Consider the following 27,080-nt stretch of genomic DNA (forward strand, 5'->3'; position numbering starts at 1 on the left):
AATGTATAAGAATTCAAGCACATACAAGACAAAGATAGATAATGGAAACTGCGTATAGTTACAAGCATTGCTGAGAAATTGCAGTCTTGAATAACAAAGGGTCTGTTATTGATACAACGGAAGAGGGAAGGTGGTTTTGCCGGAACTGAGGTTAGCATGCCCTTGTAACTACAGTAGAATCTAAATTTATTCGTGCTCAAGTTACACGACGAATCGGTTTGTTCCCGGCAAAACCCCCATAAAAATAGAATGCATTAGAAACCTCGACTGCACATTGTAATTTTACACTGACCCTGCATTTCAGGAAGACTCTCGAATGCCATCCAAGCAGAGAGAGAGAGAGAGAGAGAGAACACAACTTTATTGTCGTCAGACTTAAGGAGGTAGGTGACCCGCCAGGCTGAACCTGATGGCCACCTCCTCTGCCCTTTGTACGGCCTGGAGCTGAACGGCCAGGCTGGTGGAGGTCAGAACTGCCTCCCACCCCTCTGGCGAGGGAGCGGCTAGGAGATCGAGAGAGGGGGGATCTTCCCTGCAGGCCCAGAGAATGTGATTAAGTGTGGCTATTGAGCCACAATGCGAGCAATGCGGATCAATCGAGTCGGGGTATATACGTGCATAAATGTATGGGCACGGAAATGAATGTGTTTGCAAGCGGCGCCAGATAACCTCCTGGCGCTTAGTTAGCTTATGGTGCGGGGGTGGTTTTGTCTGCCTCGAAAGACGGTAATATTGTGTGATGTCATGGTAGGATGTCAAGGCTTCACCAGGGTTTTCCAAATCAGAGGCGGGTACCACCGCTCGGCTGACGAATCCTCGAGCATATAGGTGGGCCGCCTCGTTCCCTGGGTTCCCCGCGTGAGCCGGCACCCATACCAGCGCAATGGAGGATAGTGCGTCTTCCTCAGCATCTGTAAGGAGACTGGGCAATAGTAAACGCAGAGTTGTGGGGGCCACAATGCCACGTGCGAAGTTGGATATAGCAGCCTTTGAGTCACTGAGTATAGTGGTGAATCCGGATGCTGCTGCTAGCGCTATCGCCGCTTCCTCAGCTTCTGTCGTATTAAGCACACGGACAGAAGCAGCCGCTTTAATTTGAGGTGAATTGGCGTTGTTGCCGGGGAGAGTGATTACGCTTATTGCATATGCTTTAGTAAACTCTCGGTATTGGGCGGCGTCAACGTACGCAACGGTTGGGTTGGACGCGTACGTTTTTTGCAAGAATTTGGCCCTCGCTTTCCTTCTACCGTCGTGATGGCTGGCCAACATGTTCTTTGGCAGTGGTTTTATGAGGAATTTCTTTCTGATGTTGGGGGGGATGACAGCCGGATCGTTACCCGTAGGAGATACCACATGGTCAATGTTAGCAAGGATCCAACGCCCCGTCCTGCTTCCCTGTAATCGGTGAATTTGCGCCGTAAGATGCGCTTCAAGAAGTTCTTCTAAGGTGTTATGCAGCCCAAGACTGAGGAGGTGCTCTGTCGATGTGTTTCGGGGGAGACCCAATGCCACCTTATACGCTTTGCGTAAGAGCCGATTTAGTTGGGCTCGCTCAGATTGAAGGAGGTGCAAATAAGGGAGGGCGTACGTGAAGCGCGACAAAACGAAGGCTTGAATTATCTGTAGCAGTTCTTTCTCCTTCATGCCTCGATTGCGAGCGCTCACTCGAGATATAAGATGGGCCGTCTGGTTCACGGTTACGGTGAGACGGTCTAGCGTAATGTTGTTGTGGTGGTTTGTTTGCACAATGAGTCCGAGTACTCTCATGTGGGCCACCTGCTTAATTGGCGTGTCATTGACATACACGTTAATACTAGGAAGTGGAGTCTTAATTTTGCGGCGATCTGGAGGTCGCAGTAATAGTAGCTCCGATTTGCTCTGGGAACACTCCAAACCCGCTTCTGACACGTGCTGAACGACTACGTCGGTTGCTCTTTGAAGAGTCTCCTCGATTTGACCATCGGATCCCACCGTCGTCCAGAGCGTGATGTCATCTGCGTAGAGGGTGTATCGCAGGCCGGGTATCGTGTCAAGTTTGGGAGGTAGTGACCTCATAGCGAGGTTGAAAAGGAAAGGGGACAAAACAGCTCCCTGCGGGGTGCCGCGATCACCGAGTGTGATGAGCTTAGAACGAAGGTCACCCACTGAGAGTTCAACCGTTCGATTAGATAAGAAAGCACGGACGTAGTTAAATATGCGTTCCCCGGATCGTAGTTCGGACAGACTGCCTAAAATGGCACTATGCTTCACGTTGTCAAATGCTTTGTGAAGGTCCAGACCGAGCAAAGCCTTGGTACTAGTGCCACTCTCAGGTCGTAGGAGATCGTGATGCAACTGGATGAGCGCATCCTGAGTGGATAGATGGGCCCTGAAGCCCAGCATTGTGGGGGGAAGTAGGCGGTGCTCTTCCGCGAAATTTTGCAAGCGACAGAGGACAACATGCTCCATTAGTTTGCCCAGGCAGGAGGTCAACGAGATTGGACGAAGATTCTCCAGGTCGAGTTTCTTGCCCGGTTTCGGTATAAACGCGACCCTTGCGTGTTTCCATTCTGATGGCAAATGGCCGGACCTCCAGCACTCATTCATATATTCAGTAATGGCCCCTACCGACTTTGGATCGAGGTTGCGCAGCGTCTTATTTGTCACCCCGTCAGGACCGGGTGCCGATGTTGTACGCAGTTTATGTAGCGCTATGCAAACCTCACTTTCCGAAATGTCGGCGTCCAACTGTTCGTTGGCTGTTCCAGTGTATTCAGGCAACTGCTCTGTGCTGTTCTGTTTCTGAGATGTGTTGATGTAGCGGGTGATGAGCTCCTCCAGCAGCTCTTCGTTGGTGCCCGGGTATTGATGGACAATTCGCGCGAGCTGTTTGCGTGCGGCCGACTTGGAGCTACCAGGGTCCAGCAGGTGTCGCAGAAGATGCCACGTTTTCTTGCAGCCCATCTGGCCATTGAGGCTGCCGCAAAGTTGGCCCCACTGTTGGCGTGTTAGCACAGCGGTGTGGGCTTCTAATTCACGTTCGAGCCTCGAGATGCGGCGGCGGAGCCTTGTGTTGTGACGTTGGCGCCGCCACCTACGCATGAGGCTTTCATGCGCCTCCCACATATGTAGAAGGCGTGAATCTGTTGATGGCTGTTCCGGAGTTACGTTTGCTTGGTATGTTGTAGCGTCCACATCTCGACTCAAAGAAAGTATCCATTCGTTCAAGTCCAATACCGAATCGGGTGCCGTTTCTTTGCGCAGTTGGCGGAATTTATCCCAGTCTGTAATGCGAGCTGTGGCTCGTTTTTTTACATTGCTTGTGGTTAACTCAATGGTTACCGCTAGAATGAAATGGTCACTTCCTACGGTGTGACCTGTGTTTTGCCAACGGGCACCCTCCGTGTTTTTGCAAAGGGAGAGGTCTGGGGTAGTATCTCGACATACGCTGTTCCCGATTCGCGTCGATTGCTCCGGATCATTGAGGATACTGAAACCTAGGTCGTGTATGATGCTCCATAATCGGCGACCCTTGGGGTTGGATTTCGGGTATCCCCATTCGGGATGTTTTGCGTTAAAATCGCCTAGTACGAGCAGCTTTGCATCCTTCGCCAGATTTGTTGCTTTCCGAAAGATGTAAGGTAGATCCGCAGCTGTATCTCTTGGAGGGCTGTATATATTTAAAATGAAGAGTGGCTTGTCTCCTCGTCTTTTTGGTATAATTTCCACCAGTGTGTGATGAATACTCGTACCCTCAATTTCATGTTGAATGGCTGTGACATTCTTGTGTACTAAGATGGCAGTGTGGCATTGTGCGCTCGCGGATATGTCTATTTTCTGATTATATGATGCGTATCCGGGCAGTTGAGCGGCAGTGTTCGTTTCTTGTAAAACTATGATGTCCGGCGAACATTCCCCATTTGGTGCATGGTTTTGAATATGCTGGATATGTTGCTGCAGATGGCCCTTCTTATTGCGGAAGCTCCTGCAGTTCCACTGCCAGACGGTGAGCGTGTGGAGAGCCGCCATGACTATGTTATTGGCGTAGGGGCCGGTGTTTGCCGGCTATTGGATGGTGTGCGGTGGATGGCCAACTGCACACTGAAGTCGGCCAGTGCAGCTTCGGTCGAGCTCTTTAACACGGCGAATGAGGTGGTTGTTTCCCGGATGGTTTGGTGGATCGCATTAAAGCGCGTTTCTATTTCAGCGTTCAGATCGGATTTCAGCGTTGAGATGGCTGCCGTGACTGCCGTCGTTACTTTTGTAGTGATGTCGGCGTCTGCGTGGAGTGAAGCTGTGGGTGTAGCTGCCTTGCGTTTATTAGCGTTCTGAAGTTGAGGAACTGGCGATAACGCCGGGTTTGGTGCCAGGGGGTTCGGATGTGCGTCTTGTGTTTCGGATGATGTGGGTGTAGTTTGTTTGTCGATACTGAGTGCTCTATCTATTTTGGCTTCTAGAGACTGGATGTAGCTAGTCAATTTAGCTATCTGGGACTGCTGGGCCGAGATTTGAGCCTTAAGGGCAGAATTCTCCTTTGCCAACTCCCTCACCTGTGAATCGGAAAATAGTAGTGATGCCGGGGCGCCCCGCTGCCAGGCCACCGACTTGGACGCTTCTCCGGGACCTCGACTGGATGAACGAGACACCGATGGGCTGCGCCTGGCTGATTTGGACCTTGAGTGAGATGAGGGCCTGCTGTCTCGTCGTTGGGCTGAGCGTGACCTCGGGCGCCTGCTGTGGGATCGACACCTGCTGCCACGTCGTTTAGCTGAACGAGACCCTGAGCGCCGGGTGTGGGATGGGGACCTGCTCTCTCGGCGCTGCTGCTGGTTGCTGCTGTTCCCGAGTGGTGGGAAAGATGCAGAATGGTCTCGAGATGATGGTGAGCGTCTGCTGGAGGAGCCACTGTGAGATGGGTTGCGATGGATGTTCGACGAAGGTTCTTGCGCTTCTTGCTTCGATTGCGGGGTGGGTGGCGCCTTCTTGATAAAGCGATACTTGCAGTTTGAGCTGCCGGTGTTGTGTGCACCATTGCAGACGATGCAGCGTGGCGTGCATGCGGGTGTTTCGCCCTGTCCTGGTGTGGGGTGTTCCTCTCCGCAACGGCGGCACCGCTGCTTACGTGGCATCGGGCAAACATCCGTGCGGTGACCAACCTTGCGGCAGTTAAAACACGATTCCACCCTGTTGTAGAACGGGTACAGCCTGATGTCGGTTCCGTGGTAGAATATCCACTTTGGAAGGTTTGGCGTCATTAGTGCAACCACGACGTGCCTAGTTTGGCCCAAGCGTCTTCCACTCACGATAGGAATGGTGGGGTTGCTGGCTTGTAGGTCTGCCAAAATCTCTTCGTCTGAGAAGTCATCGTATGCATGGAACATGATGCCTCGTATGGCGTCGTCTGGAGGGGGGGCGTAGACATGGAGCTCGATAGTAGCAGCGCCGATGGTAATCGACTTCACTCGAAGGTAGGCTTGGGCGCGTTGCGAGTCGATCACGCTCAAGGTAAAGGTATTATTGGTGGGGTGCGTCCGAAGGCGATCCCGACTTGCTGGTGGCTGATCTGGCAGTGAAGCTGCCTTGAGCAGGGCGTCGTGCAATTGCCACGGCGGCACTTTCGTCAAGTCGATGGGCGTTCTTGGACGTCCTACTATATGAATGGAGTCTTGCGGCAATCGGGGGAGTGGTGCCCGCCGACGTAACCGAGGCGGACGTGACTTGACCTGGGGTTGGCGTTCCGGCACAGCGGCGCGGGCATTCTCCGACGTACACGGTTGAAGAACGGGCTTGCCTTGGTTTTGAAGTTCCCGTCGGCGTCGTTCCTGGGCACGATAGCCGGGCGATTGCCAGGAATCGTCGGACCACTCCTCTTCAGAGATGGTATGACCTTCTACGACGCACTCCATTCCGGTGGGCGGCTGGGCACGACGATGGGAGTAGCGTGAGACGCTGCACCAGGCTTAGGCAAGGAGCCGGACGCGCGCTGAGCCAGCTAGGCTCAGGGCGGCGAGCGGCGTTGGTCGGGTCAGCAGATGCTCCTGGGAGAATCTTGATAAATCCAGTGCAGAGAGTGATATCCGCGCGTTCCCAATAACCTCATGCACCCACTCATACATAAATTATTGGTCAGTAAGCACGCGTCGCAGCGAAAATGCCGAAAGGCTCGGGAGACGATGTACAGTGCGTCCTACTGCTCCGAGCGTCTCGACGCGTCTCTCGCCATCCAAGCAAAAAAATTATTTTTTCACTTGAGTCTAACGACGACCAAATATTCACAAATGCAAAATGAAAACTTAGGTGCCCTTAGACTGAAGATTCGAAAAAATAAACAAATAAAGTGATAGAGGTAGTGTATGCCTTCTTAGAAAGGAAAATTAATTCTCCTGGCTATTCATGAAGATTTCTTCAGGATAATGCCTCGATCACATGCGTATCCCACAAAAGTTACCAAGACAAGCTTGTTTTGCACAGAGTAGCTTCAGCTAGTTGGCAAACTCATATTCAAGGCTCGGGTATCTTCATGCTTTGACCTGTGGAAGCTTCTACTGGTCTACCTGCAGCTGACCCTCCTCATTGGCGCCAGATGTAGTAGCGAAGCTTCGAGCTCAAAAAAGGAATGCGATGAAGTTCTCTTCAGCGTGCAAAATAATTTTCCCTTGACGTGAGCATCAAAGGGGTAGTGAAACCTTTTCAGGAAATCTTTAGCTATGTACAGGTCTACTCAGAATTCTGGCCGTCCATTTAATACTATACTTCGACTCAGTTTCATCGTATGACTTCATTTAATAGCTATAAAAACACAATTTCGATTCCTCAGCTCATATTTCCCCGAGCTGCACAGCTGACATCACTTCAAGTCCACCAATGGAAACTCTCTGTCATTGGCAAAACATGGCGGCACAGCAATACTTGCTCAGCTATAGTTGACTGAGGCTCATACTGAACATCATTTCCACTACGATAAGCTGTGCGGCACTGTCCGACAATGCACACGGTTGGCAAAGCGAAGACTTGGCCACCCAAAAACACGCCGTAAAGCACAACCTAAGGCAACCAGCAAAAAAAAAAAAAAAAAAAAAAAAGCTGGGACACTGCATCAAGTAAGCGAAGGCAATTGGGAAAGCAAGAATGCAAACGTGACGAAGGCCGAATGTACCACATATCGCCAATTATAAGTCGACCCACCAACCTCCAACACCTTCTAGGCAAAAAAAAAAAAAGTTGAGTTTGAACACAGCCTCATGCTGCAGCCATAGCACACCAGTAAGTCTTTCAGTAGAGGGAGTAATGCAAAAAAACATTTATTTGACCGTGAAACATTCTTTACGACTTGTCGTCACTAGAGAGAAGGACGCAGCAGTCACGGTCATTGCCATCGTGTGAGCCACTGCTGCTTCTAGGTGTCGGAAAGGGTGCTGGCAGTACTGAGATGCCACACATGAAAAACGCCACCGCAACTATGCCGGTTGACAGTCTGTACCAGGCTTAATTAACCCATAACACCACTTCACTCAAAAAGCTCGGTTTGAACTCTGTTAGCGGGATGCACATATTCTTCACATCAGGACATACTTTTGCTTCAACATCACCATAGTAAACACTCAGGCTTTTGTTTCTCTGGTCGTGAATCTAATCTCGAACCACCTCCTCAGTGGCAGAGTAACGTCCAGACTTTGGTCCACGAAAGGAACACCGTGTCCCAGTGCACGCGAAGATCTTGGTCCTTTGTTTTCTCCACTACCCCATACACTTTTCTGACGCATCAAACTTCCGTCCCTGCTTCGACGTTGCTTTCTGACTCTGCGTAGAGGATCGCTTGCCACTTGAAAGCAGCACTGTACTGTTGCCCGTGTAGCAGTGGTATCTTGGCATCTGTTGAGCAGCTTCGCAAACTGCGCACACCACTGTTCATAAGCGAGGCGAAATGCAGAATCGGGGAACAGGAGTGAGCGCAAAAATATGTGGAAACGCTTGTGGGCGCATGCGTAAGACGCATGTGGTGTTTCAGGTGAAATATGAATGTTTTAATCACCTAGTCAGCAAGCGCTGTTAGGGCACGCTGTCTCCACTAAGCGAGAAACGCATGTCACATTTTTCGCTAACATAAACGTCAGGTTTATGTGCGAGCAAGAGATGCATGTCAAGTTTTTCACGACAGATAAGCGTATGTCGCATTCTTAGAGAGTGATAAATGCATGTCGCGTTTCTTCGCGAGCCAAATCCATTGTCATATCCTAATGCAGCAAGTGCCGGCCGGTGTTGTTGCGAATCTCGCCCAACTGATGCGCCGTTGCGGCGACGCTACCATTTAAACCATGATATCGTCGGCGACGTGTAATGAAAAAACACTGTATCTCCGATGCGCAGTTGCAGACACTTCCTTCTATAGCGCCCATAGCTATACTACAGTTTTGCGATCGTGGCAGACCGTAAGAATGCCCGGCTATGAAAGTGGCTCCCGCACGTTGGGAGATACAGCTAAACCTGAATATAACGAAATTGATAAATTCTTGGAAAAAATCGTTATAAAGAGGATTTTGTTATATGCAAGTTTGGAGCAAAAATTCAGAAAATGAATGCACAAATTAAACAAATGGGAGACTGAATGCAGAGCTAACCCAAAACTCTTATTTAGTGGTAAAAAATTGCATTACTATTGCGATAGCATTTATATCGACCCACTTGGTGGGTGCTCGTCGTTGCCACCGTGTTCCGTAACATGCCCTGGCGCATCGTAACTTTCACGAGCGCGTAAAAGCGTGCAAGCGCTGCTGAAGCAGAGATCAAATAAGTCAGCCCATCTCTATCTTCTGGAAGGCATGTAAAATAACATCCCCTGCGTGTTCTAACTGCTGTCGAATGCTTAAACAAAAGGGAAACTAGCAGTCTTGAACAATCACGAAAAAACGCGAGGGGGGTGCGCTCAGCAACGATGAACTTTAATTTTAAGGGCGGTCGCGATCGCTGGCGCGCTTGCTATCTAGGCAAGCATCAGTGCGCTTTCAACGCGAAGGAACTGTGTGAGAAGAGCACTTCTCCCTAGAGCGGCCGTCTTTGCTCACACCAGCGTTTTGTAGAAGTTTCGCGATATCGGATCCAAAAGGGTTGGCTGCCAGCCTTACTTGCATTCAACGTGCGGTCCTGTTGTTGACAAAACTAATCGACTAATCGCGAAAGCTACGAGCCTGCGAACTCTCGGCGTGGCACAAGACAGAAGCGCGGGAAGAGTCGACCTCCGAAGATCCGTCGTCACCGCGGTTTCGCAGAGCCTCCATCAGCACCTAATCTGACATCCCCTCGGTGGTGATGACACCGTTGTCTGCATTTAAAAAAAAAATTGAAAGCAAAGCTGAACATTGTCGGGGGCTGCAACATGCGTGCGCAGTGAAACCATGCACGTGTGCACGGCATCGAAAACGAAGAGCGAACGACATGGACACAGACATGGATACTGCAGTAAACTATTGGGTAAAGTACCCTCCATATGCAGCGCGGTTTCATATATGTGACGCTAATATCATGGCTCTGCCAACGCAAATGTAGTTTCATCTTTCCTTTCTTTGGTTTGTTGGTTTAGAGAGAGAAGGGGCACATGCGCGCATGCATCCACAGCAGCAAGAACGGTGGCAACACCGCCTCGTGGGGTGCAGGCCTGCCTGCCCACCTCGCGCTCACCCGTGTGCAATCACGAGCACTCGCTCTCGCCTATCAGCGCCCTGTGCGTCGCCGTCGCTTCTCGCTTCGTCGGCGGTGGGGCACCCCCAGAAGATGCATGCTCCTACCGAAATCTGGGGCAAAATTCCTAGGTTGCCCGTGGGAAAAATTTGTTACATCAAGGTTGTCTCCCTCTGTTACTATGTTACATAGAGGTCACAAATACATGTGCTTCTATAGAGCAACGGCTGGGAATAGAGAAACTTCGTTATATCAAGAAATTTGTTATAACGAGGAACTTTTTATATGAAGGCTCGTTATAAGCAGGTTTAACTGTAATAATTTCTGAGACTATGTTGCCTCTGCAGCTGATGTCATCAATGCGTCGAATAGCAGTGAATCCGAGGACGACGACCGTTTATCAGACCCACCGGAAAAAAGTAGACTTTATGGTTCCAAGTCGATTTTACGATTTTGCGATAGGTCAATTCCAACTATATTTGGAAGGTAATTTTGGAAAACAAAACGTTGACTACTAATCGGCAATATATGGTACCTGAAAGAAGAAACCAAGCAGATCAATTAGTGAACTTGCACAGTATACAACTCTGAGCACAAAAGTTCTTTTTTTTTCTTTTATATTTTCTTTAAGTTCCTATAAGTCTATTTTAGAGCAAAGAAAGCTAATGCCGTTGTCACAGAACGAGCGCTCAAAATGGGCGCGCCGCCAAATTCTTGCGATAACGCGCCGGAATGACGCCGCGAGGTCAACGGAAAAAAAAGGAGAACAAACATCTAAAGGCTCCCCGGGCGCGCGAAGCTCTCCCCTCGGAAGCGTGGCTTCGCCGGTGAACCTCCTCACCCCACAGCAGCAGCCGGGCAAGCACTAGAACGTCCCAGAAGGAAATGGGCGTGTTCGGCCGGGTCGAGTCATCGGTCGGGGACGGCCCTTGTACAGTCTCGCGCCTCTCCCCAGCCTTCGCTGCGTATCGCGCCGACGAAATGACGGGAACTTTCTGGAATGTGGCGTGGAAGGTATTTAACCGAGCAGCGGAGATGAGAAAGCAGGAGAAGACGGAAGTAGCGCCAGAGTGCGTACGGATTCCGCCGTGTAGTCGGCGAAGGTTTTGTCCGTAGGGACGAAGCAGGAGATGAAGAGGATTTCCACCTGAGGGGTGACGACTCGAGCTACAGGCAAGAGTGTGTGTTTACCCCTATCGAGCGAAGACGCGTGGCGACAGCTGCGTGTGTGAAGCCGACGTGTTCAGGCGAAGAAGTTTGAAGCTTGGAGAGTGGCCTATTGAAGACGGGAGGTTTCCTGGAAGAGAAACTTCGGCGGGGCAGCGGAACGACAACAACGCTGGACTTTGAGTGAGTGATTCTCGGAAGAGTATCATCTAGACTTTGGTTCCAAGAACTTTGGACTGAATAGGTTTTCTATCTCTTTAGTCTTTAAGTGTCTTGGTTGTTCAATGCATGCGACTGCATTGTAGTGTGTATTGTTGTCTGTGTCCGTTGTATCGAGTGTGGCTGATTGTACTTTGTAGTACGTTGTTTGATTGGTGACGTATTGTATGTAACTATTGTGGAGTGTGCATTCTTGTGTATTGTTTTCGATCTGCCATTTTGGAGAATATAATATTTGTTTTGTTTATCAACTCTCGGCTCTGACTTGTTCTTTGGGCCACAACCGGCGTCCGCTGGCGCGCCAAAAAGGACCACTTCTAAATTGTCCACGCTTTCGTGGTGCGGTGCGGGGGGCCAATACTTCGGCCCTTGGAATTAGCCCGGCGATCGCCTCCCCTAATTAACGGGACTGGTGTGACAATTAATCTGGCGTCCGCGACAGGACCTTTTGGTGCACAGTGTGTCCAAAGTAGTGAGAAAGAGCCTCGAGTTGTTGATAGTGTTATCGGAACGATTTGGTGTGTTGTTCAGTGTTCTCGTTAACGAGTGCAGGGGAGTGTTCCGATAGACTTATTTAGGCAGATACTTTTTGCACGCGGCAAGGTCTTATTTGCGAGATACAATGGATCTCGAAAAGTTAGTTGCTCTTGGTGAGAAGATGGGTCTTTCTGGCGCCAAACTACGGAAGTGGGTAAGCCAGAAGGAGAAAGAGGCGGTGGAGAGAGAAAGGTTGGCAGCTGAGAGGGCCAAGGAAGAAAAAGCAGCTGAGTTGGAACGAGAGAGGTTGGCAGCTGAGAGAGCCAAGGAAGAAAAAACAGCTGAATTGGAACGAGAGAGGTTGGCAGCTGAGAGGGCGAAGGAAGAAAGAGAGCAACAATTGAAGTTGGAGTTGGAGAAAGAAAAGCTGGCAGCTGAAAGGGCGAAAGAAGAAAGAGAGGCAAAGGAGCGACAGCTGAAAGAAGAAAGAGAGCAGCAATTGAAGTTGGAGCTGGAGAGAGAGAAGTTGGCAGCCGAAAGGGCGAGAGAAGAAAGAGAAGCGAGGGAGCGACAGCTGAAAGAAGAAAGAGAGGAAAGGGAACGGCAGCGGCAGCACGAGATGGAACTCGAGCGGCTCCGGTTGCAACAGCGAAGTGAAACTCCCGTCCAATCTAGAGTTGAAAGCAGCGAACGGGAAGATCATGGCTTCCGCTTGAACCCAAGCAAGCTGCTCGTGGCGTTTGATGAAAGGAAGGACGACCTTGACGCGTACCTTCACCGATTCGAGACGATTGCGAAGAGCCAGAATTGGCCGGAACATCAATGGGCAACTGCTTTGAGTACTTGCTTGAGTGGTGAAGCGCTCAGTGTGTACGGTAGGCTGACGCCGACCGATGCAGCCAACTATGCAAAGGTGAAAGCTGCTTTGCTGAAGCGATTTAGATTTACTGTAGAAGGATTCCGGGACAGATTTCGGACAGGAAAGTCAGCTGATGGTGAGACGGCTACACAGTACGCCGCCGGACTTAGCCATTATTTCGACAGATGGATTGAACTTTCAGGGACAGCGCACTAGTACGATGAGCTTAGAGAGCTCCTAATTAAAGAACAATTTCTTACTAGTTGCCACCCAAGCCTGTCGCTGTACTTGAAAGAGAGGAAGGCTGAGTCACTTGAAGGAATGCTTGAATTGGCTGACCAATTCTTGGAAGCGCAAGGTGGCACTAATTTGGCCAAGGTCAAGAAGGATTGTCCCGATGATTCGAAGAAATTGGCTCCCGAAGAAAAGAAGCGTGCACCAGAGAGCGTTCCGCGATGTTTTCTGTGCAACCGAGTGGGTCATCGCGCGAAAAACTGTCGAACGATCTTTACGAGCCCTACGGCAGTAAAATGTTTCAAGTGTGGTCAGACTGGGCACAAAGCAGACGCTTGTCGGAACGGAGTGAGTCAAACTCACCAGGTATCTTGTGTGCAAGCGGCACCCAAATCTGATAATAATGCCGTCACCGATGGATTCGTAGAGTTGAAGAATGGGGAGAAAATTCCTATTGTGGGTGCTGTAATGTCAAAACAGCCAACCGGTGTTACGAAAGGAATGCCGACGCTGCCAGGAAAAGTTGCGGACAAAAAGATTACGGTGTTAAGGGGGGAGGTGGCTTTGAAAAAAAACTTTTTTATTTGTTGACCTACAGCAATGAAATTTGGCATGCATACTCATAAGTGTCTAGAATAGGGAAATATGCAGTTTCATCATGATAGCTTCAGTAGTTCTCAAGTTACATAATGCTACACGATCCAATTACATGGTCTGCTCGTGGAAAGCCTAGCGCTGCAACAAAACATGCCAGGAAGCTGCGAATGATGTTGATCTTTACTCAAAAGAAAGCTACAGGGTATGACACTCTCGGAATTTTTTAATAAGTTCTCGTTTTTTTTTTTAGAGATCATCATGGCTGCCGACACACATTGTCAGAAACAATGGCACGGACAAATCATCGTCTAGAAAAATAACAGGGCCACAAAACAGAAATTGAAGATTGCTGTACCCACAAGCAGTGTTCAGGGATTCAGGGAAAAAAAAACAGAATCGAAATCGGTCCAGTCATTCTCGTGCTACTCTTTCCACGAGCAATGCACAATGTCCAAAACACGCTTGTGAGAAAAAGCCTGTCGAAGTTTTCGACAGGCTTTTTTTTCAATGAACTTTTTTGTTTCTCGTTGGATATTGATGAAAATTGGCACAGACACTAAGAATAACCTCACAGTGCTTTCATAAAAATTTTGAAGCGATACCACAAATACTTTAAGAGAAACAAATTATTTCTTCACTGAACCATGTGGAGGGGCTGAGCATAATGTCAAAAAAAAAAACAGTATTGAGAAAGCTGCGTTCAAAGTTTCAACTTTTCTTTACGTCTCTAAGACACCTAAAAATTGTGATCTCAGGTTTGTCTTGTGATATTTGACTTCTTTCATGATTTACTCCTTTTCATGAGTTACAAAGAACAAGTATGAATTTCAAACCAAGTTCTTTGTATGAAGGAGTGGTGTGATAAGTATGACAGAAAAGATTGTAATTTAATAAAACCATATACTGAAATTATTAAACATACTTTTTTGTGCTGAAGTTGTAATTAGCGTAATTAAGTACTTGATTACAAATATTCACTGAACTTTTTTTTATTTGGAGAGAAGTTTATTGCATCAGAAAAATGGATCACACCATGACGGCCTATGCCTTCTTTCCAAATAACAAAGTTGTGGGCAGAAGACTGGTGGCACGGGAATTTCTAGCAGTATAATTAATGACACGAAACGGGCATATAAAAATTCGTGCCCCTGATTCACACATGCTCTTTTGCCGCTCTAGCCGTGAAACGCATCATCATACAGCCGGTCGCGGAAATTCTAATCTACAGCAATTCATTAACCTCGGAACATTCATAGACGTTCGTGGAGATATCAAGCACGGCTCCAAGCACGTCTGAATCGCATCACAAAAGCTTACTGACGGCACTCCATATGACCGTGGGGTGCGCAGCCGCGTGGACAGTGCAGCCGGCGCGTAATGCACTTGCCGGCGGCGTTCGATGACGATCCGCGAAATGAGTAACTACGAAGACAAAAAATCGGCACGCACTGCACTTGGCATCGCATTTTCCAATGACGACGCGCGAAACTGCTAGCCGCTGTTCCGAGCGATCCTTGGCAGTGAAGGGGGGGGGGGGGTGACGACCTTGACTGTGTTGTCCGCTGCCGATGCGTAAAATGCCCGTACAATATTCGGAGGAGCTAGCGAGTGATGTGGTACATTCCTTGCGAAGAAGCACGTCACCAAGAGTGCGCTTGCGCGTCGTTCCTGCCCGCAGTCTCGCTGTCGGCGGAGTTAGGCCTAAAGCAGACTCCGATGACGCGCCGCACTCGTAGTAATCTGATCGTGCATCCGGTGCGGCCACTCGTAGTAATCAGATCATGCCGCCGCTTACAGCTTCGTTGCTTGCGAAGAAACACGTCGCCACGAATGCGCTAGCGGGTCGTTCCTGCCCGCAGTCGGCGGAGTTAGGGCTAAAAACGACTTCAATGACGCGCGGCGCTCGTAGACCGCGCTGACGCTCGTAATAACCTGATCGCGCATCCGCTTACTGCTCGTAACTAAAGCGTAGTTATATCTTAAGTGATTATCAAGCCGTGAACACGTCACGAAGTGGCGATTTTCGAGAGCCATATCCTCGCGACGCACAAGCAGCAGACGATGATCTCCCGGAGCGAGCATCGAGCCAATGGCGAGGCGAGCTGAGGCAACATGGCGGCCACGGCCAATTATGGGGCTCAAAACGACCTTCAAACATTTGCTTTTTGCTCGCTTGTTGTTAAAGGGAGGAGCCAGCTGGGGCGGGAAAGTTAAACACGGAAAAATGCTCTTTCCGATGAGCCCAAGAAGCCGGCTCCCGGCCCAAGCATAGCGAAGCTATTATTTTTTGAAAATCGCCGTTTTCTCGCCATTTCCAGAAATATTTTTGCTACCTAGGTAGGTGAAACGAATTTTCCGAAGCACTTCTGCGCGGTTTTCAGTGTAGATATTTTGGAACCAGATAGAAAAAGGGTTCCAGAAACTGAAAACTTGAGTTTCAAAAAATCAATTTTTTTGCCATTTTTCGCGATCCCAAAGCCGCGTCCCCCCTTAAGAGATACCGGCAGCTCCACTGTTATCGTGCGGAGAAACTTGGTACGGGAAAGCGAGTTAACCGGCAAAACGAAACCGGTTCGCTTAATTGACCGTACAGTTCGGATGCTTCCTGAAGCAGAGATTGAGGTTGAAACCCCATACTTCAGCGGGAAGGTTACGGCTCTATGTATGACGACCCCCCTTTACGACCTTGTCATCGGAAACATCGACGGGGCGCGAGGACCGAATGATCCGGAATGTTTGGGAGAAGACCTTAAGATAGAGCCCTCGCCAACCCAACGACCGCGAGATACAGTGGAGGAGCAACCCGTGATGGATCCCACTCGAGCCCAAGGTGAAGCCGCGGTGCAAGGGACTATGAATGATAAGATGATCGTGTTGAACGAGATCACGGGCCGGGCTACTGGACTTACGTCGGCACGACCTCAACCGACCGACAGTGCAAAGGAGACGGAGTGGGCCAGCCGGGCCAAATGTAGAGACATGAACAAGCTGGTAAATAAACAGACAGGACCCGTCGAACGTCATGACCCGTTAGCAGGGTCGGAAGTGACAACGATGTCTGAGACGCTGCCTCAGATACCGCCGTTGGAAAAGGCTCGCCGAAAAAGAACAAGGAAAAACAAGAAGAGATCGAGCGAACACCGCAAGAAGGGACGCAAGCGCAGCTCGAAATACACAGGATAGGTGCTGAGGTAGAATCGGATTGTGTTTGGCAGTGCTGAGTGCCATATGTTGTGTTAATGTTGTGTTATCCTGTGTCACAAGTGTCGAAGTGTTTGTGCTGTGATGTATAGTGTTGTATAATTGTTGTAAAGACAGAACTTTGTACGTTTGTATTGTTTGGAATGTGTGATGAAGCGTTGTACTCATGTACCTGTGGTTATACTTCATGTGTGCGAGATTGAATGTAATGTTCAATCGTATTGAGTGATATATTGTGAATGTGAAGTGTCATGAGCGACGGATTGTGTTACAGTCTGTGAGAGTCTGTGGTGACTTTTCGCGCTCGTTTGTGTGGTTTCGAATATTATGAGATAATATTCTTAAAGTGGGGGGCAGTGTCACAGAACGAGCGCTCAAAATGGGCGCGCCGCCAAATTCTTGCGATAACGCGCCGGAATGACGCCGCGAGGTCAACGGAAAAAAAAAAGAGAACAAACATCTAAAGGCTCCCCGGGCGCGCGACGCTCTCCCCTCGGAAGCGTGGCTTCGCCGGTGAACCTCCTCACCCCACAGCGGCGGCCGGGCAAGCACTAGAACGTCCCAGAAGGAAATGGGCGTGTTCGGCCGGGTCGAGTCATCGGTCGGGGACGGCCCTTGTACAGTCTCGCGCCTCTCCCCAGCCTTCGCTGCGTATCGCGCCGACGAAATGACGGGAACTTTCTGGAATGTGGCGTGGAAGGTATTTAACCGAGCAGCGGAGATGAGAAAGCAGGAGAAGACGGAAGTAGCGCCAGAGTGCGTACGGATTCCGCCGTGTAGTCGGCGAAGGTTTTGTCCGTAGGGACGAAGCAGGAGATGAAGAGGATTTCCACCTGAGGGGTGACGACTCGAGCTACAGGCAAGAGTGTGTGTTTACCCCTATCGAGCGAAGACGCGTGGCGACAGCTGCGTGTGTGAAGCCGACGTGTTCGGGCGAAGAAGTTTGAAGCTTGGAGAGTGGCCTATTGAAGACGGGAGGTTTCCTGGAAGAGAAACTTCGGCGGGGCAGCGGAACGACAACAACGCTGGACTTTGAGTGAGTGATTCTCGGAAGAGTATCATCTAGACTTTGGTTCCAAGAACTTTGGACTGAAAAGGTTTTCTATCTCTTTAGTCTTTAAGTGTCTTGGTTGTTCAATGCATGCGACTGCATTGTAGTGTGTATTGTTGTCTGTGTCCGTTGTATCGAGTGTGGCTGATTGTACTTTGTAGTACGTTGTTTGATTGGTGACGTATTGTATGTAACTATTGTGGAGTGTGCATTCTTGTGTATTGTTTTCGATCTGCCATTTTGGAGAATATAATATTTGTTTTGTTTATCAACTCTCGGCTCTGACTTGTTCTTTGGGCCACAACCGGCGTCCGCTGGCACGCCAAAAAAGACCACTTCTAAATTGTCCACGCTTTCGTGGTGCGGTGCGGGGGGCCAATACTTCGGCCCTTGGAATTAGCCCGGCGATCGCCTCCCCTAATTAACGGGACTGGTGTGACAGCCGTATTCATAACTTTACTCAGCATGACGTCACACGTTGATGCCTACGGCGGCCAGTGGTGCCGTATGGTCGCCTAAGAGCTCAAGAAAACTGCGATTTCTAACGATTGTCAATAATTATACTGTAATCCCTCGTTAACTTAGTCATAAAATCCAGAAAAAATTAGAAGATAAGCGGCATTTCGAGTTAGGCAAAACGCCAAAAAATATTTGCCCAGGTCACTGTAAAAGAAAAGCCAGTGCTGCCAAGAAAAGCTCCCCTGCACGATAGAGCTACAGTAGTGAAGTCACGAACGCACGCAATCACTCCCACAGTTGCTTGACAAGGCGGATAGTAGACTGCTGCGTCCGCTGGAATTTCAAATTCGCCCTTCATGGCCGCGTTCGGTACGTATAGTAAGAGCAAGCGTTCGCATGAAGCACTTGTTTCCTGCTGGGAGTGAACTTTGCCTTCTACCTGCCCGGTCAAGATTTCGAGATAATCGCTGTCCCTTACGAAAAACGTTTTGAGGTAAGAGGGGCAAATTAGAACCTATGGGAGGTTAATGCACGAGAAAAAAAGCTTTGACTTGTCCGAGATTTCAACATATGCAAGTTCGAGTTAACAGGGGTTTACTGTAGACTATTGCTCTAAAATATTTCAGAAACCGCATGTTTCAATCCTCATTGAAGCAGAGAAATTTACATGGGGGCAGCTCGATTTTCTTTCATAACCACTTGAATAATAACAGCAGTAGACCACGAAGTGTACATAACAAGGAAACAAGTTTGACGCACACAGCTCAGTTGCACACACAATCCGAGTTAACAGGGGTGTACTGTAGACTATTGCTCTAAAATATTTCAGAAACCGCAGGTTTCAATCCTCATTAAAGCAGGGAAATTTACATGGGGGCAGCTCGATTTTCTTTCATAACCACTTTAATAATAACAGCAGTAGACCACCAAGTGTACATAACAAGGAAACAAGTACGACGCACACAGCTCAGTTGCGCACACAATCATTTTACTAAAAGTTGCAACACAACATACTCCGTCGCCACTATATGATGGCAATGGCACAGTGTCTGACTCTTCTGTTGGGAGGCTGCTGCCAAAGTGGTATTGGTTTTGTTTTTGCGTGCAGGGAACTGTCAGACTTGATTTATCGGGAAAGCAATGTGCATTGATACGAATTTCTTTTTTGTTTTTGTTTTTTTCAGTTTAGAATAAGACTTCCTTCTACCTCATTCAATTAAATGTTTTGGGGCCATTTTCAAAAATAACTTCTTAGGAGAAGTGCAGAGAAGTGCCGTCGGCTTATTCAGGCAGTCCATACGCGTTTTTTGGGGGCAAGACCGAGTGTCACTGCCTATATTCTTAGTTTTTCTTTTACACGATGCCCGGATTGCATTGGTTTTGCGTGGTCCCATCTCATCAAAGCCGTATAATCAGGGTGCCACTATGTACTCAGATACAAGTCGAGAGCAGTGGGGCTTTTCACTGTCAAGAACCCCCCCTCCAGCTAATGGTGCCACAGCCATTTCATGACCCGCTTTGTAATATGCTTTGACATGCCGCATTGCGATTCCTCTCGCGAGAACACTGCCAAGGCTGTCAGCCATGAGGTCACTACGACATGGCGCTTCCATCAACAGGAGAAATGCTTTTTGCCGGCAAAAAGCTACACTACTCTAGACTTGTATCTGATTATAGGGCATCACATTTGTCAAGGACAGATTCACTATAATTTCGTAGGTAGAGGTTGTACTGAATTATTATGTTATAAAAGAGTATACTTCGATATGCTGGTCATGTGATATGAGAGATGCAGGCCTCAGGTAGTACATTTCAGTGCTCAAAGCTCCTTACTGCTATCAATACGCTTTGCTGCAGCACACCACGCACTGCTGTGAAGCTTACTAAAGCAAATTGGCCATACTGAAGTGCGACTCGGATCCCTATTGTACGAGCCATAAATACTTGTTTAAAAATGAATGCTGCTCGTTTATTCTTAGGGGCACAAAACTTCAAAGTCAATGACCAATGTCAGAGCATCACACAGAAGGGTGCTGTTTCAATGGCCAGAACATTCAATGTCATGGGGCATGATCTAATGGCTCACCGTATTGCTTAAGGGGGGACGCGGCTTTGGGATCGCGAAAAATGGCAAAAAAATCGATTTTTTGAAACTCAACTTTTCAGTTTCTGGAACCCTTTTTCTATCTGGTTCCAAAATATCTACACTGAAAACCGCGCAGAAGTGCTTCGGAAAATTCGTTTCACCCACCTAGGTAGCAAAAATATTTCTGGAAATGGCGAGAAAACGGCGATTTTCAAAAAATAATAGCTTCGCTATGCTTGGGCCGGGAGCCGGCTTCTTGGGCTCATCGGAAAGAGCATTTCTCCGTGTTTAACTTTCCCGCCTCAGCTGGCTCCTCCCTTTAACAACAAGCGAGCAAAAAGGAAATGTTTGAAGGTTGTTTTGAGGCCCTTGATTGGCCGTGGCCGCCATGTTGCCTCACCTCGCCTCGCCATTGGCCCGATGTTCGCTCCGGGAGATCGTCGTCTGCTGCTTGTGCGTCGCGAGGACATGGCTATCGAAAATCGCCACTTCGTGACGTGTTCACGGCTTGATAATCACTTAAGATATAACTACGCTTTAGTTATGAACAGCAAGCGGATACGCGATCAGGTTGCTACGAGCGTCAGCGCGGTCTACGAGCGCCGAGCGTCATTGAAGTCGTCTTTAGCCCTAACTCCGCCGACTGCGGGCAGGAACGACGCGCTAGCGCATTCGTGGCGACGTGCTTCTTCACAAGCAACGAAGCTGTAAGCGGCGGCACGATCTGATTACTACGAGTGGCCGCACCGGATGCACGATCAGATTACTACGAGCGGGCGCGCGGCGGTCTACGAGTGCGGCGCGTCATCGGAGTCGGCTTTAGGCCTAACTTCGCTGACAACGAGACTGCGGGCAGGAACGACGCGCAAGCGCACTCTTGGTGACGTGCTTCTTCGCAAGGAATGTAACCACATAACTCGCTAGCTCCTCGGAATATTGTACGGGCATTTTACGCATCGGCAGCGGACAACACAGTCCAGCTCGTCACCCCCCCCCCCCCCCCTTCACTGCCAAGGATCGCTCGGAACAGCGGCTAGCAGTTTCGCGCGTCGTCATTCGAAAATGCGATGCCAAGTGCAGTGCGTGCCGATTTTTTGTCTTCGTAGTTACACATTTCGCGCATCATCATCGAACGCCGCCGGCAAGTGCATTACGCGCCGGCTGCACTGTCCACGCGGCCGCGCACCCCACGGTCATATGGAGCGTCGTCAGTAAGCTTTTGTGATGCGATTCAGACGTGCTTGATATTGCCACGAACGTCTATGAATGTTCCGAGGTTAATAAATTGCTGTAGATTAGAGTTTCCGCGACCGGCTGTATGATGATGCGTTTCACGGCTAGAGCGGTGAAAGAGCATGTGTGAATCAGGGGCACGAATTTTTATATGCCCGTTTCGTGTCATAAATTATACTACTAGAAATTCCCGTGCCACCAGTCTTCTGCCCATAACTTTGTTATTTAGAAAGAAGGCATAGGCCGTCATGGTGTGATCCATTTTTTTGATGCAATAAACTTCTCCCCAAATAAAAAAAAAAGTTCAGTGAATATTTGTAATCAAGTACTTAATTACGCTAATTACAACTTCAGCACAAAAAAGGTATGTTTAATAGTTTCAGTATATGGTTTTATTCAATTACAATCTTTTCTGTCATACCTATCACACCACTCCTTCATACAAAGAACTTGGTTTGAAATTCATACTTGTTCTTTGTAACTCATGAAAAGGAGTAAATCATGAAAAGAAGTCAAATATCACAAGACAAACCTGAGATTACAATTTTTAGGTGTCTTAGAGACGTAAAGAAAAGTTGAAACTTTAAACGCAGCTTTCTCAATACTGTTTTTTTTTTTGACATTATGCTCAGCCCCTCCACATGGTTCAATGAAGAAATAATTTGTTTCACGTAAAGTATTCGTAGTATCGCTTCAAAATTTTTATGGAAGCACTGTGAGGTTATTCTTAGTGTCTGTGCCCATTTTCATCAATATCCAACGAGAAACAAAAAAGTTCATTGAAAAAAAGCCTGTCGAAAACTTCGACAGGCTTTTTCTCACAAGTGTGTTTTGGACATTGTGCATTGCTCGTGGAAAGAGTAGCACGAGAATGACTGGACCGATTTTGATTCTGTTTTTTTTCCCTGAATCCCTGAACACTGCTTGTGGGTACAGCAATCTTCAATTTCTATTTTGTGGCCCTGTTATTTTTCTAGACGATGATTTGTCCGTGCCATTGTTTCTGACAATGTGTGTCGGCAGCCATGATGATCTCTAAAAAAAAAAACAAGAACTTACTAAAAAATTCCGAGAGTGTCATACCCTGTAGCTTTCTTTTGAGTTAAGATCAACATCATTCGCAGCTTCCTGGCATGTTTTGTTGCAGCGCTAGGCTTTCCACGAGCAGACCATGTAATTGGATCGTGTAGCATTATGTAACTTGAAAACTACTGAAGCTATCATGATGAAACTGCATATTTCCCTATTCTAGACACTTATGAGTATGCATGCCAAATTTCATTGCTGTAGGTGATAGCTTCCGTAGTTCTCAAGTTACATAATGCTACACGATCCAATTACATGGTCTGCTCGTAGAAAGCCTAGCGCTGCAACAAAACATGCCAGGAAGCTGCGAATGATGTTGATCTTTACTCAAAAGAAAGCTACAGGGTATGACACTCTCGGAATTTTTTAATAAGTTCTCGTTTTTTTTTAAAGATCATCATGGCTGCCGACACACATTGTCAGAAACAATGGCACGGACAAATCATCGTCTAGAAAAATAACAGGGCCACAAAACAGAAATTGAAGATTGCTGTACCCACAAGCAGTGTTCAGGGATTCAGGGGAAAAAAACCGAATCAAAATCGGTCCAGTCATTCTCGTGCTACTCTTTCCACGAGCAATGCACAATGTCCAAAACACACTTGTGAGAAAAAAACTGTCGAAGTTTTCGACAGGCTTTTTTTCAATGAACTTTTTTGTTTCTCGTTGGATATTGATGAAAATTGGCACAGACAATAAGAATAATCTCACAGTGCTTTCATAAAAATTTTGAAGCGATACCACAAATACTTTACGATTACAAATTATTTCTTCACTGAACCATGTGGAGGGGCTGAGCATAATGTCAAAAAAAAAAAAAAAAACTGTATTGAGAAAGCTGCGTTTAAAGTTTCAACTTTTCTTTACGTCTCTAAGACACCTAAAAATTGTGATCTCAGGTTTGTCTTGTGATATTTGACTTCTTTTCATGATTTACTCCTTTTCATGAGTTACAAAGAACAAGTATGAATTTCAAACCAAGTTCTTTGTATGAAGTAGTGGAGTGATAAGTATGACAGAAAAGATTGTAATTGAATAAAACCATATACTGAAATTATTAAACATACTTTTTTGTGCTGAAGTTGTAATTAGCGTAATGAAGTACTTGATTACAAATATTCACTGAACTTTTTTTTATTTGGAGAGAAGTTTATTGCATCAGAAAAATGGATCACGCCATGACGGCCTATGCCTTCTTTCCAAATAACAAAGTTATGGGCAGAAGACTGGTGGCACGGGAATTTCTAGCAGTATAATTAATGACACGAAACGGGCATATAAAAATTCGTGCCCCTGATTCACACATGCTCTTTCGCCGCTCTAGCCGTGAAACGCATCATCATACAGCCGGTCGCGGAAATTCTAATCTACAGCAATTCATTAACCTCGGAACATTCATAGACGTTCGTGGAGATATCAAGCACGGCTCCAAGCACGTCTGAATCGCATCACAAAAGCTTACTGACGGCACTCCATATGACCGTGGGGTGCGCAGCCGCGTGGACAGTGCAGCCGGCGCGTAATGCACTTGCCGGCGGCGTTCGATGACGATCCGCGAAATGAGTAACTACGAAGACAAAAAATCGGCACGCACTGCACTTGGCATCGCATTTTCCAATGACGACGCGCGAAACTGCTAGCCGCTGTTCCGAGCGATCCTTGGCAGTGAAGGGGGGGGGGGGGGGGGGGTGACGAGCTTGACTGTGTTGTCCGCTGCCGATGCGTAAAATGCCCGTACAATATTCGGAGGAGCTAGCGAGTGATGTGGTACATTCCTTGCGAAGAAGCACGTCACCAAGAGTGCGCTTGCGCGTCGTTCCTGCCCGCAGTCTCGCTGTCAGCAGAGTTAGGCCTAAAGCCGACTCCGATGACGCGCCGCACTCGTAGACCGCCGCGCGCCCGCTCGTAGTAATCTGATCGTGCACCCGGTGCGGCCACTCGTAGTAATCAGATCGTGCCGCCGCTTACAGCTTCGTTGCTTGCGAAGAAACACGTCGCCACGAATTCGCTAGCGGGTCGTTCCTGCCCGCAGTCGGCGGAGTTGGGGCTAAAGACGACTTCAATGACGCGCGGCGCTCGTAGACCGCGCTGACGCTCGTAGTAACCTGATCGCGCTTCCGCTTACTGCTCGTAACTAAAGCGTAGTTATATTTAAGTGATTATCAGGCCGTGAACACGTCACGAAGTGGCGATTTTCGAGAGCCATGTCCTCGCGACGCACAAGCAGCAGACGACGATCTCCCGGAGCGAGCATCGGGCCAATGGCGAGGCGAGCTGAGGCAACATGGCGGCCACGGCCAATCAAGGGCCTCAAAACGACCTTCAAACATTTGCTTTTTGCTCGCTTGTTGTTAAAGGGAGGAGCGAGCTGAGGCGGGAAAGTTAAACACGGAAAAATGCTCTTTCCGATGAGCCCAAGAAGCCGGCTCCCGGCCCAAGAATAGCGAAGCTATTATTTTTTGAAAATCGCCGTTTTCTCGCCATTTCCAGAAATATTTTTGCTACCTAGGTGGGTGAAACGAATTTTTCGAAGCACTTCTGCGCGGTTTTCAGTGTAGATATTTTGGAACCAGATAGAAAAAGGGTTCCAGAAACTGAAAACTTGAGTTTCAAAAAATCGATTTTTTTGCCATTTTTCGCGATCCCAAAGCCGCGTCCCCCCTTAAGGGGAGATGCTACTCGAAAAACGATTTTCTTTAATAAGAGTCTGAATTTAACACAAATTGGCATGCTAATAGAGTTTTTTCTCCTCTTTTCAAATATGTCATTTATTTTCATGTAGATTGCTTGGTTTTCTTTCTGCAGGTCAGATACTGCAAAATTATGGCCATTGTTATGCAACAATTCTGACCTATAAAAATTTGAGATAAAGCATGCAGATATAGCTGACTATGATCCTTTGGAACTGTAGGGTGCAAAAAACTATATAAATTTTGTGTGTAAAAAGGTGAAATACAATAATAGAAAAATTTACTATGGCTCTAGTTGCCAAGGGCTTTCAATGTTATGTAATTTTTGAAAAACATAATCAAGCAGCACTGACAATCTGAATAGATACTTGCACTCTATGGGCCTTCGTCATGCTATGTGCAAAATTTCATAGAGGTATGACAATTCCAAGTATACGAACTAGCGTGTATAAGGAGCACAGATCACACAAAACTGCAAAAGGAGAAAAACGCATTTGAAAGTTTGAAACCTTTTTTTTTATCACAAAGTTGTTAGAAATGCATAATCTTTGGTCATAATGTTCAACAGAACTTTGAAAAGCACTGCAAGTTACTAGAACTGTCCTGCAGCATAGGTTGTGCCCTCACGGTCCTTGCGAGCACTCTCTTCTAGCCGTGCCCTTTTCACTCCACGACGACAGTGGGCCCTTGCTTCTGCTGTCAGACGCTCGGACATTCTTTTGATGCGCCTCGCATCGCGGGAATCACTCGACAATTGCGAATCACTCGCGAATCACTCGAAAATCTCGACAATTGCTCATGCCCAATGCCGACAGCGCGTGCAGCCACCACCGCCTTCACATTTACAGCGAAACTATCTCGGGAGCTCCCACTGTCGTACCGTTGGCTCACTCGGCTGCTGCCGTCCGCCGTAACACGCAGTGACGTATAGGAGCACGAAAGAACAGTCGCTGAGCATTCGCTGTTTTCGCAATGAAGTTCGAGGAACGACGAAAGTCCCTTGCACTTTTCTGCCGGCTCCCGAACGGCAAGTTTTTGAATACCGCAAGCAGGGCATGCCGCACCTGCCACAAGTGCCGTCAGCAAGAGGGTGTCGCACAAAACTGTCGTTGCACAAACCTCATCCCGCTGTCTTTCGAAGAAGCCGAGCTTCTTTTCCGAAGCACTGATGAAAGAAAGCGCAGCGTCAATCCCTTCATCGCAGCCACTGTTGCTCGTGCACTCGTCGATGCCGCCGTCAGGCCTAGCAGACGTAGGCGCGTTCTCGTTCGTCGCCGTCGTTCGGGGCGCTTTACGCCGCCTTCCCTTGAACTTGTGCTTCGTTCGAAACTTCTGCGGTCTCACGTTGCACTTTTTCGGGCTTGTCATCGCGGAAATATGCGTAGACGCGCAGAAAAGCAGACGGACCAAATGCCGATGGCCGCCACCAACGCAGCTGACAATGACTCGGTAGCCAATGGCGATGCGGCTTAGGGTGCCGCGCGTTTCAAACCGCTCAAACCACGTGATAAAAAGGCCTCGTTTTTTTTTTTTATTTGCCCACGTATTAAACTGGCGGTCGTAGGAGCTGTAAGAAGAAGGCCGGACGCAACTTTCCCAACCGATCGGGACGGCGGGCGGCACTGCGACGGGGAGCAGCGCGCAGTCAAAGATGGCCAATATCGGCGCAAATTCACGAAATTTTGAGCCACCGCGATGCCTTCATACACATTTTTTTGCATTTTGCGGTTCGAATTTAGTTTTGAAATTTTCACAGATGAAAGAAGAAGGTTTGAAGAGTACAATGCAATAAAAATCAGAAATACGAGAAATTTCGCTAAAAACGCGATTTTTCGACTCGCATCTCCCCTTAAAAGAAAAGCCCGCAGTGGATACTATCAGCAACCAGCGCTTACCAGGAGGAACAGCCGACGTGTCCATTGATTGAGGTTGGTCATCAGTGGCTGATTGACTCTCATCCTGAGCTGAATAAGCAGGTGGAGGAGTGTCTGCTGCACATTAAATCAGGCACAGAAATGTGTTAGTCAGCTATGTACTTAACAAAACATCAATATGTCACTCCCTTTG

The 27,080-nt window shown here is 48.1% G+C and overlaps 1 protein-coding gene across 4 annotated transcripts in view; it reads right to left on the reverse strand.

Moving 5' to 3' along the window:
• Positions 1-27,080, reverse strand: part of Mad (mothers against decapentaplegic homolog 1) — a 48,423-nt gene that overhangs the window by 8,728 nt on the left and 12,615 nt on the right. For all 4 annotated transcript variants that reach the window (XM_075878200.1, XM_037421296.2, XM_075878207.1 and 1 more), the window contains exon 5: positions 26,909-27,004. In XM_075878200.1, coding sequence (XP_075734315.1) covers positions 26,909-27,004 — 96 coding nt within the window. The remainder of the gene's footprint in view (positions 1-26,908; positions 27,005-27,080) is intronic.

The sequence above is a fragment of the Rhipicephalus microplus genome, chromosome 2, assembly GCF_043290135.1.
Source record: "Rhipicephalus microplus isolate Deutch F79 chromosome 2, USDA_Rmic, whole genome shotgun sequence".
Classification (NCBI taxonomy): domain Eukaryota; kingdom Metazoa; phylum Arthropoda; class Arachnida; order Ixodida; family Ixodidae; genus Rhipicephalus; species Rhipicephalus microplus.